A 14,410-nucleotide genomic window follows, 5' to 3' on the forward strand; every position below is an offset into this window, starting at 1 on the left:
GTCATTCGCTGACATGCCTATCCGATGTTTCCTACACTTCGATGCTTCCGGAGGCACCCTCCTAAAGTATGATGGGATGAGTATAACTTGCCCAGAAGAAAAAAATGTTAAATAGGGGGAAATGAAAAAGATAAACCACAGTTGCTCTGTCTTTCTCGTTTCTCGTAACTTTAGATTGTGGTGAATGGTACATATATGTTCTGCAGTTGAAGAGAGCAATACGACTTTGTTGAGAAAACGCGAGCAATATAAAATGGTCATGATGAAGCCAACTCACGTGCTCCCGCCGTCCGGAAATAAGTGACGTGGATTTATATAAAACTTATTTTGAGACGAAAAAAGTACAATTTCGAGCATTTAAAATCGCCCGCTCCGAAGACTTAGACTTGGGTGCAAGGTGAAAAGTACTTAATCTAGAAAGAGCAACCACTGCAACAAAACGATGAATGAGCGATTAAGCAACATCCGACAAGGTGCAAAGCACGGTTATTATATGTCGTCGTCGCCATCTGATTACATCGTTAACTTGTACAAGATCGCCAAGGGCTCATTGGCTCATTAGACGCAAGCTAGACTTGTTCCCTGTACGATTAGGATCCACTTGTGATCAATACGTGTAGCGAGCTAGTGGGTATATATACAAGGACACCAAGGCAAGGGAGTTTACAGTTTTGTAGTTTGTTTTTATTCATCTTCTTGCTACTCACGAGTTTTGGGGGATGGAGCGGGCTGCCATGATCGTCCCACTCGTTCTTGCTCTCTGCACGGCGATGGCAAGCGCGGCAATCGTCGAGCACACCTTTAACGTAAAATTTCTCGCATACCCAAGAACTTACTTAACCTATTTCTACTCCATATCAGTTTCAGGGCTTAATTCGCATGTAGCACGATGGTGTTTTCATCTTTGTAATTAACAAGTTTTGTGCCGTGTATTTCAATATATTCAGGTGGGCGGCATGAACATCTCTCAGCTCTGCACGGACACTGTGATATACACGGCCAACGAGCAACTGCCCGGACCAACCATAGAGGCGACAGAGGGCGATACGGTGGTCGTTCACGTCGTGAATGATTCGCCGTACCCGTTATCAATCCACTGGCATGGCATATTTCAGCTGCTGAGCGGCTGGGCCGACGGGGCGCACATGATAACGGACTGCTCCGTACAGCCCTCTGGGAACTTCACGTACCAATTCAACGTCACCGCCCAGGAGGGCACCCTTTGGTGGCACGCCCACTCCTCGCTCCTCCGGGCCACAATCTACGGCGCGCTCATCATAAAGCCGAGAAATGGCACCGATGGCTACCCGTTCCCAGCACCGTACGGCGAAATTCCAATCCTGCTAGGTATACACGCTACTAATTAATACTATTTGCAACTGACATACGCACAAATGCGCATGATTAATTGATTATATAAAAGTGACATTAAACAAAGCAGTGCTATTGTCTAGCTGCAACCATATGGTTGCTAATGGACAAGTTAGTATACTTCATCTCTGTTTGCTAATGACCAAGTACGACATCATTTTGTTGTGCAATTCTTGGGCAGGCGAGTGGTGGAACAAAAATGTGAACGATGTGGAGATTGATGCGCACTTGACCGGCCTAGGACAGGATATCTCAGACGCGCTCACCCTCAACGGCTTGCCCGGGGACCAGACTCCCTGCACAGGTACAACACCAGAGACCTGTTTTACACAGCTTACAAGCGAATAAACGGCTCAATTCCTAATCACATCAAACCGTAACTCTAATTTTTGTGTTCGAAGGTGCTGGCATCTACGGAGTGGAGGTGGAGTACAACAAGACGTACCTCCTCCGCATCATCAACGCTGCAGTCAATGTGGAGCTCTTCTTCAAGGTGGCCGGCCACAACTTCACCGTGGTAGCGATCGACGCGAGCTACACGGACCCATATGCGACCGACACCATCGTCATCACCCCGGGGCAGACCGTGGACGCCCTCATGACCACCTCGGCGCCGCCGGGCCGGTACTACATGGCGGCCAACGTGTTCGACAGCAAGACCGTCCCGTTCCGCTTCAACACCGGCACCGCCACGGGCATCGTGAAGTACGAGGACGCGCCGGACGACGACGCCACGGCAACCATGCCAACCATGCCGTCCCATGAGGATGTGGTCACCGCCGGCAACTTTTACTGGTCGCTGACCGGCCTCGTCCGTCCTAGCGACCCGCCGGTGCCGAAGACCGTGGACCACGACATGGTGGTGGAGTTCGGGGTGGACCAGGCGCCGTGCGCCGTGGAGCAGACCAAGTGCCAGGGGTTCGCGCTCGTGGCGTTCATGAACCGGAACTCGTTCCAGTTCCCCAGGAACGCGTCGCTCCTGAAGGCGCTCTACGATGGTGTTCAGGGAAGAGTGTATTCCGAGGATTTCCCGAGCTCCCCGCCGCCGTTGCCGGGCATCAGGAGAGCCACGTCCGTGAAGAGGCTCAACTACGGCGACGTCGTGGAGGTGGTGCTGCAGAGCAGGGTGTACAGCAGCGTCCTCGGCGCGGAGAACCACCCGATCCACCTGCACGGGTTCAACTTCTTCGTGCTGGCGCAGGGCCTCGGGCGCTTCGACCCGAGGGCCAACAGCACGTACAACCTCGTGAACCCACAGGTGCGGAACACCGTTGCCGTGCCGGCCGGTGGGTGGGCCGTGATACGGTTCACGGCGAATAATCCAGGTGAGTATGTGCGTGTGAATTGTTTTGTGTTTGCACTGGTTGTTTCACGTGTCTGATGCTGATCGTTCGTGCCTGTAATTAACCGATTGTGAGGGGGTAAATTGTAGGTATGTGGTTCATGCACTGTCATCTGGACGCGCACCTGCCGTTGGGGTTGGCGATGGTGTTCGAGGTGCTCGACGGCCCGGCCCCGAATCTGCTTCCTCCGCCTCCCGTTGACTATCCGAAATGCTACTGAACGCAACCTACGCAAGTGTGCTAGTTGTACGGTTATTTCTCTTGTCTACGTGTGTGCGTGCATGCCTGATTTGATAAATTTTTGAAGCTTTAGTATACTGTCCTAAGCTTCTGTTCCTGAATAAAGCTACAGACATATGGTTACTGGTTATCCTCCAAGCTACTACTCACATTTTAGAATGACCAACCATTTGCAAGGAAAACAAAGTTTGCAAAGAAAACAAAGTAGCCGGCTTTTTTTTTCTTAATTCTTGATGTGGCGAAGTGCTGTAGTTCTGCTGTATATTTGATTTCTGAACATCAGTTTTTGCTGTATATTCTGTTCCTTCTGAAAACACTTTACTGTGGAACCGGTGCAGCCAGTTTCTAAGTGTTTTGTACAACTGGGTTGAAATGCTGGATGCTTGGCGACCCACTGATCGTGATTGGGCCGGTGTGCGGTGTTCAACCTGCTGACTGGTTGTTTCGTTTCCTTGAAACAGTGACGTTCAGCCCTTTTCTTCTGAAAATGGCGTACAAGTAAAAGCCCACAGGTTGCCGAACTTCCCCTGCAAGCCAAAAACGGAAGGAGGAAGGAGTGAGGAAGGGCCGGAGGGGACGAAAATTCCTCTAGAAACGAGCCAAAAACCGAAACGCCTCCGTGGAGCAACTCGCGCCGCAACCCCGTCTCCCACCTCGTCCACACGCGCGAATCTCTCGCCGCTTCTTAAACCCAAAGCGGCCAGCCAAACCAAAACAACACACACTCAACAGCATTATTTACTGACCCCCTCGCAGGAATCGAACAAGCCAATACAGTAGCTCGCTGCATCGACGCCGGCCAGCCATGGGTCTGACGCTGGGCAAGATGATGCTGGGGAAGATCGTGGTGGAGACACCGAAGCACGAGGTGCTGCACACGGGCGCCGGCTACGAGATCCGCAAGTACCCGCCCTGCGTCGCCGCCGAGGTGGTCTACGACCCCAAGGACATGAAGGGCGACCCCGACGGCGGGTTCCAGGTCCTCGCCGCCTACATCGGCGTCTTCGGCAAGCCGCAGAACACCAAACCCGAGAAGATCGCCATGACGTCCCCGGTCATCACCTCTGCCTCCTCCGGACCCGGAAAGGCAGAGGAGATCTCCATGACGGCGCCCGTGATCACATCTTCGGTCGAGCCCGAGCCGGTGGCGATGACGGCGCCGGTGATCACGGCCGATGGGGGGAATAATAACAAGGTGACGATGCAGTTCCTGCTGCCGTCCAAGTACAGCAAGGCGGAGGAGGCGCCGAAGCCGACGGACGAGCGCGTGGTGCTAAGGGATGTCGGGGAGAGGAAGTACGGGGTGGTGACGTTCAGCGGGCTGGCGGGGGAGAAGGTGGTGGCGGAGAAGGCGGAAGGGCTCAAGGCCGCGCTGGAGAAGGACGGGCACGTCGTGAAGGGCCCCTTCGTGCTGTCACGCTACAACCCGCCCTGGACTCTCCCGCCGCTGCGCACCAACGAGGTCATGATCCCCGTCGAGTAGTGAATCGGTCCGGACTCCGGCCACTTCTTGCAACCGTGTTCGTACGTACGCGCTTCTGTCGTTGTCGTTTCAGTGACAAGGGGTCCCAGGGAGCCGGTGTGCTGCTTTTTCATTAGCCGTTAAGCTGATCATGTTAATGATCTTGTGTAATAGACATGTGTTTGGTTGGTGCAATAAATATTGGAGTGATGTTCTGAATGCTGATTGTTTCAGTTGATATACACATTGATATTGGCATGGTCCGGGACGACGACCAGACGATCCGATCTTGATACACAGACTGCGTACACTTATCAATGCAAAGCGCGAACACCTCAAACATGAAAGATGAAACTTAGTTAGTTCAATCGGCAAAGGCTGGGTTTTGTAGGGCAAACATGAATCCTCAAACTTGATTGGAAGTGTGTGCGTGCGTACTCTATATAATCCAACAGATTCTGCTACCCTGCAGAAAAGAAACAGAGCGTTCTGCTTTTTTTCTTTTGAGGGGACGAAACAGAGCATTCGCCTTTTTTTGAGAGAGAGAGGAAACAGAGCATTCGCTTTTTTTTTTAGCGAAACAGAGCATTCGCTATGCTGACGAAGTAAGATGAAACGTCCCAAAAGCCCAGAACGACCCAGCCCAGCCCATAAAATACTCAGACCCACTTCCCGTTAAGGGGCAACCCGACTTTGTTAACGGTCTCTAAACCCTTACCGGGTTGCACTGGATAGAGTCGAACACTCGCTTCGCCGTGCCACCGCTCACCAGCGAAGAAGAGGGGCTATGGCCATGGCCGCCGCCTCCCCATTCCTCCTCGTCCAACCACCAGCCCCCAAGCCCCATCTTCCTTTCGGGCCTCTACGTCCCAGCCTCTTCCGGACCCGCCATCTCCGCTGCTCGCCCAACGGCGCTGCGGTGCCGGAACCCCCTACTAAACCCACCCCACGCCGCGGCCGGAAGAAGGCCACGGAGACAGGCTCGTCGTCGCCGAAGCCGAAGGGTACGAGACGTAAGACCAAGAAGGTGGAACAGGGGTCAGATTCTGAGGGCGCGGAGGAGCCGGCGAAGCGGACGAGCCGTCGGACCAGGAAGCCGAAGCAGGAGGAAGCCAAGCAGTCGCAGGAGCAGGCCCAGGCGAAGAGCCACGCAGCGGAGGAGCCTAAGAGAGAGGCCCCCGAGGAGGATGTGGGGAGCGATGGCGACGACGGGGTGGATTTCCCGTACGACTGGCCGCCGCTGGTGTGCTGTTTCGGTGCGCCGCGGTGGGAGTTCGTGCCGACGGTGCGGGTGTCGGACCGGCAGATGCACCCCGACCAGTACTCCTCGTGGCTGCACCTGCAGTGGGAGCCGCCCGAGTTCGCGCGCACGCCGGGGAGCGCCGCGAGCAACGTGGCCATCGCGCTCACTCGGCTCGGCGGCCGCGCTGCGGTGCTCGGCAAGGTCGGCGACGACGACTTCGGCCACGAGCTTGTGTACCGCATGAACCGTGAACGAGTGCAGACGCGCGCCATCAAGTTTGACGACAGCGCGGACACGGCAGTCGCACGCATGAAGGTGGGGTTCCGGGACCGGGAGGACGGCATGGGGACAAGTCTTGTGGCCGAGACGGTGAAGAGCTCTGCCGAAGACTCACTTCTGGAGGACGAAATCAATGCCGATGTGTTGAAAGAGGTGAGTCTACGGTCCATGCTCGAATTAACATTTCTGGGCAAGCTATGGTTCAATGTGGGTGGTTACCAATGTGCACCGTTGCATTGCATTGCATTGAATCAATTACTGATTAAACAAAAAAAAACTAAAATCAATGGCTATCATAGATCATTTCCTGTAAAATAATACTATTAACTTTGAACTGCGCCAATTAATGTCATGACTGCATCTTGGTGTCCTATCTCACGTGCAATTGTCTTGCTGCTAATTTGAATGTATTCTACTCCCTCCGTCCCATAGTAAGTGCCGAAATATTACATGTATCTAGATGTATTTTAGTATATAGATACGTCCATCTTTAGACAAATTTGAGTCACTCAATATGGGACGGAGGGAGTAGAAGATTTTCTTATGTCATTGAAGTCCTAAATCAAAAATAGGTGGTAAGAAAAAATTGGATTAGTCATTTGTTTGTGCGAACATTTATTTCTCTTAACTAATTGAGCAAATAGCTGTTTTGAAATCTGTAAGGACACTAGACTTCTTGACCACGGGGGTGCTATTGTTGGCGAATAGATTACATTACTAGTTACCAATCAAATGGCATGGAGAGAATGAAGTAAAGTTCCACTATGCTATTTTGTCTATTGCACCCAGCTTTAGGAAAGAAAGAAGAATTCCCTTTTCTTGTTTGCACGAGATTAGGTAACAATGAATGATGGTCTGATAAATTTCAGGGGTCGCTAAGTTGGCAACAAGTTAATTACATTTAATAAATGTTATAGCAGTCCATGAAAATCAAGTTATATTGCATTTGCATCACTGAACCTTTTGTACTGTATATGTTTTCCTTTAAGGTCTTTTTCCACACCAGTAATTTCTTGGTACAACTTTAATCATCATAGTAGAAACATTACTGAATATTAAAATGATAGGAACTCTATGCAGATGTATATTGCTCGGATTTATATCCTGGCTAAAAGTAAAAAAAGGAATGCATCTCTCATGATGTTAAATTATTGTAAACCATATTTTTCATATATTCACAAACTGAATTTTTGATCTAATATATGGTAATTGCACAGGCCAGAATGTTGCATTTCAATTCAGAAGTCTTGTTGACTCCCTCAATGCACAACACACTCTTCAGAACCATTGAGCTGTCTAAGAAATTTGGAAGTAAAATATTCTTTGATCTCAATTTGCCATTGCCTTTATGGAGGTCAAGGGACGAGACAAAAGAGTTCATAAACAGGGCATGGAATGAGGCTGATATTATAGAGGTGTCAAGGGATGAGCTGGAATTCCTCCTTGATCAGAAGTATTATGAATATAAACGAGCCACCCCACCTCAGTATTATTTGGATGGGTTTCATCTAACACGGAACTGGCCACAGTACTACCATTATACCCCTGAAGAAATTGCTCCGATTTGGCATGATAGGATAAAACTCTTGCTGGTGACCTATGGAACACTTCGCATCCACTACTATACACCCAAGTTTCATGGCTGTGTGGTCGGGACAGAGGACGCACTCATAACTCCAACCACAACTGACCGGACAGGTTCTGGGGATGCTATTGTTGCTGCTGCAATTAGAAAGTTGATAGCTTGTCCTGAGATGTTTGAGGACCAGGATACATTGGAGCGGGGGCTAAGATTTGCTGTTGCTGCTGGAATCATTTCACAATGGACAATTGGTGCCGTGCGAGGGTTCCCTACTGAGAGTGCTGCCCAGAACTTAAAGGAGCAAGTATATGTGCCTTCTATGTGGTGATGGGTGAACTAGTAAACCATTTTTGACAAAGTGGGCGAATTATATGGTACAAGCGTGATTTGTGAGTGGTGCAACAGAAGTGAACTAGCATACTTTTACCACAAGAGTTGACAGGTGCCATATGTCTACCAATTTTTCCAGGTATCATATTATTAACCAAATCCTATCATAACAATTTAAACTTCAGTAGAAATAAATGTGTCTGCCACTGAAAGACTTATATTGCTTGACAAATGTTGAAAATTATTTACTCTTGTCGTGTATATCGAAAGACAAAGTGATACCCTATTTGGCATGCTACTGTAAAAGTCACCACTTATTTCCTTTTTTCTGTGTGAAGCATATCCATTAAGCATAACTGATGCAGCAAGCAAGATACAGAGGCACATAAATTCATTCACAGAACTAAGCTTCAACTGATGTCATACAAATTGCTATAACAAAATTCAACAGCTAGAAGAAAAAGGTTAGATAGTACTATGAGCTAGGCTACAAAATAATTGCTATAACAAAATTCAACAGTTACACCTTGGCCTATTGTTGATAGCTATTGCATATACACAGCTCCATCCAGTATAGAATTGTACTTCTCGAACAAATCAAAATGATAAAAAAAGAGGAAATTACATTCAAAGTGTGAATAAAGTACAACTTGCAGCGAACCTTTTGTGTCTGGCTAAGCCTATACGCTGTGGTACATTTGTCCTTTAATAGTAACTGAAATCTCTTTGGCTTTCCCATTTCCCCAAGAGTTGAATAAACAATTTGTTAGGAGTGCACATCTCATATGACAATGAATAAACCTCCCTCTCCCACCTCCTTGTGCAGGAATGCGTATTACATACATTGTCAGTCTAGGAAAATAATCTGTGGGAAAGTAAGATATGTCTACCTTTGTCCATGTCACCTGCAGTCAATAGGGATGTATATTTGAAGCTGAAATGTCCCAGCCTATTTAGAATAAGTCCATGTCACTTAATCATTTGCGTTCTTTTGCACAAGCACCCTGGAAGAGGATTTGCATAAAAATGCTCCTCTAGCCTTAGACTTCGGGCAGAAAACCTCTCATATGGTCCTCCGAGTCTTTTTTCATGACGCATCTTCACTTTGCTTTCAAACTCATTCCAAGTAATTATTCCTTCATCAAACTTGTCAATGAGCTCCACAAGCTTCTGCCTATAAATAGTAAATGAATTCAGGATTGAGATATAGTAATACCTTAAAGAACATTCCCAGAAATTTACCTGTCAGGGTTAATGGTTTTTCGGAATCCTTCAAATCTTCTGTGACCCTGTACTGCTTTGGCCATATTTCCATCATATGTATACGCAAAAACATCACTCTGGAGGGCTACAATGTAGTCTACAGCAGCTAATCTGTTTTGGTACAGCTTGAGAGGCTCTAATTCATCTACTGTTGCCAAACTGTAATGTGTGTAGATATTTGGATATTCAGCCTGTAATGCATCCATACTATGTTCTCCGTATATTGCACCTGCTACAATGTAGATATTGGTCTTGGAAGGATAACCCATAGCTTTAAGAAAAAGAGCTGCTTCACGAGGAGTCATAGGGCATCCTCCTTGAAGTCGTCTCTCCTTGCTATTAATTTCCTTTTCTTTCCAGTGCCGCACCTTGAGTCGCATTTCTCTCAGTTCCTCTGCCTCCTGATGTGTTAGGTTGTGGCTGCAGCCGGTAAATGAGAGCATGTCCTTCTCGTATCTGTCAATTGATAAGGAAAGTAAACCTATTACTGATCTACAAATTCCTCTGCAGCAAATTACTATCAGATTTATTAAACATCTGCAGTTGCACAAACCTTAAGTGAAGTGCGATATAATGGTTGGACCCATTCCTCAGTCTATCAACTAGAGTATTACCTAGCTCTTCAATTTCTTTCTTGTATTTTAGTGCCTCGTAATTGGTCCGGCAGCGGAGTCGTTGGATGTGAGGAGGGAGACCATTATTGACAATGCGTGAATCTGTATGTGTGAATTTCACAATTTTGGCCTTCTTTAGTGTCCGTGCAAAAGCTCTGTAGTAAGAAGCCTGCAAAAGGGAACCAGAAATCCATCATTGTTCAGGCATACTAAAAAGTACTGTCCTCATTTATAAGCAACTGCGATGTCCACTAGAGTAGTTCCTGCATACCTTGGACCAGGAAGAAGGTGCTCTCATATAGGGTTTCAATCCTCTGTAATCTGGTGGCAAAGAATCCACAATAGAGATATCATCCTCTAAAGTTTTCTTGAAGTGCTCCACATCAAATATATCTTTGAAATCACTGCATGACAAGACCAAAATGTCAGTTACCTGAATAGTTTTATAAGATCCTCATTATTTGTTATGAAGTGAAAAACCTTGGATCAGTCCAGAATGATCTGTGATCCAGTGTAGGGATTACTAATGTTGCATTCATGAGCTTAGCCACTGCAACCATATCACTTATCTGCACGGATGATCTCGGACGAATGTAAGTGAACTGAAAGGCATCTTATGATCATAAATTTACTATTTTGAACGAAAAGCATAAACGTGGACGTACTCCCATTCTCATCTGGTTCAATCCACCATTGGCATCAACAATTATATAACCAGCTGCTGCATTACTTGTTCCTGAAATAAGCATAGCAGTTGTGGCCAAGTTTACTCACTCAGTTCAAACTAGCATTAACTTGAAAGCTGGAAGGCTGTTAGTTCAAACTGCTGTTGCCTTGAAAGATTGAGAAACGGAGGAGGCTTACTGTGGTTTTTCTTTGGGCGTTCAATGCATTTGCTGTAACCCTCACTATCGGGCATCAGCCATATCCGGGGCGTCTGTTTGTATTGCAAGTGAATTTCAGTACAAATCTAGCTGATCATATCACTGAACAAGTATTTACTTTTACTAATGCATGAGTAAATTGAACTGAATATGGTTAGAAGATCTAGACTGTAATTAGGAACATCAGTAACTAAAGATATCCATTCTGCTCATTTATTTTGCAGGTCTATGGATACTTTAATTAGCGAGCAAAACGGAGCAATACGCCACGCTTCATATTGTCCAATCAAGAGAACTCTTTTTGCCAGTGTTTCTAGTCATAGAAGCACTATTGTAGCACTACGTGGGGATAGGATTGATTGATGTGAGACTCTCACTTTTTTTTCTCCTTTCTTTTTCCTTTTTGTAGACTGGAGAATGCAGCAGTCGAATTCTCTTTCCTAGAAGCTGATATAGAAATTTTGTAGCTAAAGCAACACCAGGAAGTTTGTTCATTTGCAGAATCCAGCGTCTCTGCTGGTTTATTTCTATCTTGAATCGCCATTGCAAATAGTATTCCTGCTGTTTGTGAATCCTATTGTAAGTTTGAACCAACGAAACGAGTTTATTCTGGCCCATGATTATTTCACATCAGCTTCCTCTTTTGCTCTTTCGAAAAAGAGCTGCATCAATCTATGTCGACTCTCCTATGTTCCATGGCCGTGTGCTTCTCCAGGTGTCGTTGCGAATGCCGACTTCGATCGGGAACCTCAACTTGAGCATCAACATCATACTCCTCCGTATGGCCTAAACCACAGGGAACCTTATCCCGATTAAATTTTCCAGCGGGTGACCACCAGTCATGAATAAATGTTCTGAAAGGAAGAAACAGCGATGCGGCCGAAGAATGCCTGTACACTGCCCACGCCGCGGAGGAAAAGAACAGGCACTTGTTATTCGTCGACAGAGACGCCAACAGGGATGATATGCTCTCTCTGCAACTTGTGAAGAAAAGTATTTCGTACGTGCTCGATCGGGGGGTCTATTCACGGCAAGAACACGAGTAGGCAACTACGACCTGGACGCCCGCCAAGAAACTCGTCCAAGTCTTCCGCATGCACACGCTGGCACGCCGCACGCAATCCGCGAACAACAGCAGGAGGTTCAACACGGCTGTTCTGCAGTGATTTCTTACCCGTTTTTTCGGTCCCATGCACGGCACGTCCTAAAAGGTTTCCCCCTTTTAAACACGATGATGCATCGCGTGTACTTGGGTTTTACTACGTTCTAGTACTAGTAGGTTGTTAAGTACCGGCAGATGGATCGTGATGGACGAAGGAATTAAAGCGAGCAGTCAAAAAAACGGCGAAACCGTATATGTATCATGCACGTATATACTTACCGGCGGGTCGGGAGGCCGGAGAGCGGGAGCCGTGAGGTTCTCCTCCCTCCAGCTCAGCGCGTCCACGTCCACCCTCCGCAGGAGCCTCCCGCCGCCGCTTCCCGGTGCGTGCGAGCTCGTCAGGACCAGCCCGAGGACGATGGTGAGTCCCAGAAGGCAGGCCACTCCGTTCCTCAACCAGGCCTGGTCGAGCACGGACGGCGCCCTCTTGCTTTGATTATTCCTCCTGCCGGAGAAGAGCGCCTTGACGACCCCGCGGTGCCTGCCGCCGCCGCGGCCCCGCTCTACGAGGTCCGTTAGGCGGCGCCGGTGCGCCACGGACGGGTCGGCCGGGCCGCTGCTGCTGCTGGAGGAGGAGGACGAGGTCGATGCCATGGTTTTTGTTTCAGCGCCGTGCGACGGGCCGGCCTAAGAATAGGGGGCCTGCAGATCGATCGATCGGCGGGGCTAAGCGGGGTTTGAGTCCCCGCGCAACTGCGTTTGGATCGTGGAGTTTTGAGGCCTCGGGGAGGAGTCGTGCGTTTCTGCTTCGGTCGTGGTGGTGCGGTGCTCCTCGAGAGTTTGTGTTGGTAGAGGTAGAGGAAGGGAGCTGTTTTTAATTAGGGGGGGAGGAAGGAGAAATAATCCAAAGCTCCCAAGAGTTCGCGCCTCGGCCGATCCCTCGCTCGGGCGCACGTTCGTTGGCCTGGACGTGCCTGTCGTTTAAATGGGTCGGTTTTGCTAGGATTTAGGCCTCTTACCATATGCATCGTTTATTAGATGATGTCCTTTCACAATAAATGTTAAGAGATCATCTCCGACAATGAATGATATTTTTATATCTATAATAAAGTAGCAGTTATTTAATAGTTTTGTGACAGAGATTTAATGTTTTGTGTTGGTTTCGTAAAGAGATTTAATAGATTGTGTGTCATGTCACCAAATGCATAAAATTGGACACATCTTGATCGATGCATTGGTCCCCTGGAAAACCATGGACCATGGTCTGAGGCAATCCTTGTACTACTAGTTTTATATCTCCAGCCCTATCTAGTGCTAAAGTGCCTGATTTGAACAAATAGTTAGGCTGAGTCTGATGTCGTCGTCGTCGTCGTCGTCGTCGTTGTGCGTAATTCATTTTATATTTAATCGCAAAAGTAACAATTCATTTTATATTCTGTTGCGAAAATGCATACAAAAGTGGAATGTAATATCGAGCGTTCGGTTTTAGGTCTTCCCTCTTTCTTAATTTCAGTTTGCCTACGTGGTGGTACTGATCAGTTCTTGTAAGTCGGTGATGATTTGGCCTAGATAGAATCTCCGTTTGGCTCATGTGTATATTTGTTGGACACGAATATTTTACTACCATGACCAACTTGATATATCGAATTCTGTTGTATTTTACTCAAAACAATTGTGTCGATCCCATTAACAAGTAAACAAACGGTAGCACATGACTAATCCAATCTCCGTGGGGTTTTAATCATAGCACACGGCAGCCCAGACGCGAATCTACCTGCCGAGTCTCCGTGGGGTGCCCCGGGCCGGACTTCTCGGTGGACACGCGGAAAGCCTGTGCGGTTCAAGTGCGAATCGACCAAACGGACGGGTATGATGGCCGCCGGTAGACGTCGCTCTCGTTACGCTCCCTCTTGTTCCATCATTTTATAGCTCGATGTAGGGGGTCGATCGTCAAACTTCTTCATTTTTAGTGTCTCGGTGACTCGGCCACTTGGGTCAGTGAGCACTGGTACTGTTTTCCTCGTTCTATTTTGAATAAATCTGTCTCTCTTTCAGGTTTTTCGAAGTAAATTGTACCGTTGTTAGCTACTAGCATCCAACCGTACTCCAATTTGCAGAGTGGACCAGAGAGTACATCTATTGTCATTCTTTAATCCGTCTCTGGTACGTCGTCCTCTGCCTCCCACACGCGTAAAAGAACCAGTCCCACCTCCGCCGTCCCCACCCGCGATGAGAAAACCAAGCAACAAAATAAATAACGATTTTTAAGTCCAGTGCGATCCTCATGGATGCCCCCAATTTGCCCATTCTGCCATTCAGCGGTGGCGCGGTCATGCGCATGATACTTCATCCATGCTCTACATCGTACAGACTAGACTGCACTAGTGAAATATGCCATCAATATATTCTTCCGACTAGTCCCCTTGTCACCATTAGCTCGTCGTCTTCGCCGTAATGTTAAGTAGGCCATATCCTTTGTTGCATATTTATTTATTTTCACCAAAATTTGCAAATACATACTCTTTCAGTCCGGTATTAAGTGTCACAACTTTGTTTAGATATGTCCGGTATTAAGTGTCACAACTTTGTCTAGATATGCATGTATCTAAACGATGTTTTAGTATGTAAATACATGCACATTTAAACAAAATTGCGACGCTTAATACTGAACGTACGGAGTATGTTCTAGCATGATGA

At 47.6% G+C, this 14,410-nt stretch overlaps 4 protein-coding genes across 4 annotated transcripts; 3 read left to right on the forward strand and 1 right to left on the reverse strand.

Moving 5' to 3' along the window:
- The first annotated feature begins 682 nt into the window (after window positions 1-682).
- Window positions 683-3,248, forward strand: LOC100826426 (laccase-8). Its single transcript, XM_003564569.3, has 5 exons — window positions 683-806; window positions 948-1,347; window positions 1,553-1,675; window positions 1,773-2,696; window positions 2,804-3,248. Exons 1-5 carry the CDS (start codon window positions 720-722, stop codon window positions 2,932-2,934), a joined length of 1,665 nt encoding a protein of 554 aa, XP_003564617.1. The 5' UTR covers window positions 683-719; the 3' UTR covers window positions 2,935-3,248.
- Window positions 3,249-3,648: 400 nt separating this feature from the next.
- Window positions 3,649-4,638, forward strand: LOC100827358 (heme-binding-like protein At3g10130, chloroplastic). Its single transcript, XM_003564572.4, has one exon. It carries the CDS (start codon window positions 3,760-3,762, stop codon window positions 4,435-4,437), a length of 678 nt encoding a protein of 225 aa, XP_003564620.1. The 5' UTR covers window positions 3,649-3,759; the 3' UTR covers window positions 4,438-4,638.
- A 481-nt stretch (window positions 4,639-5,119) lies between these two features.
- On the forward strand, window positions 5,120-11,244 carry LOC100827047 (fructokinase-like 1, chloroplastic). Its single transcript, XM_003564571.4, has 3 exons — window positions 5,120-6,091; window positions 7,156-7,989; window positions 10,836-11,244. The coding sequence occupies exons 1-2, from the start codon at window positions 5,204-5,206 to the stop codon at window positions 7,846-7,848; spliced, it is 1,581 nt and encodes a 526-aa protein (XP_003564619.1). The 5' UTR covers window positions 5,120-5,203; the 3' UTR covers window positions 7,849-7,989; window positions 10,836-11,244.
- On the reverse strand, window positions 8,316-12,764 carry LOC100826739 (O-fucosyltransferase 19). Its single transcript, XM_003564570.4, has 8 exons — window positions 11,993-12,764; window positions 10,592-10,664; window positions 10,393-10,463; window positions 10,208-10,296; window positions 9,999-10,131; window positions 9,667-9,896; window positions 9,093-9,569; window positions 8,316-9,024 (listed from the first exon to the last, which is right to left on the reverse strand). Exons 1-8 carry the CDS (start codon window positions 12,365-12,367, stop codon window positions 8,820-8,822), a joined length of 1,653 nt encoding a protein of 550 aa, XP_003564618.1. The 5' UTR covers window positions 12,368-12,764; the 3' UTR covers window positions 8,316-8,819.
- Window positions 12,765-14,410: the final 1,646 nt, after the last annotated feature.

Source organism: Brachypodium distachyon, chromosome 2 (genome assembly GCF_000005505.3).
Source record: "Brachypodium distachyon strain Bd21 chromosome 2, Brachypodium_distachyon_v3.0, whole genome shotgun sequence".
NCBI classification, from domain to species: domain Eukaryota; kingdom Viridiplantae; phylum Streptophyta; class Magnoliopsida; order Poales; family Poaceae; genus Brachypodium; species Brachypodium distachyon.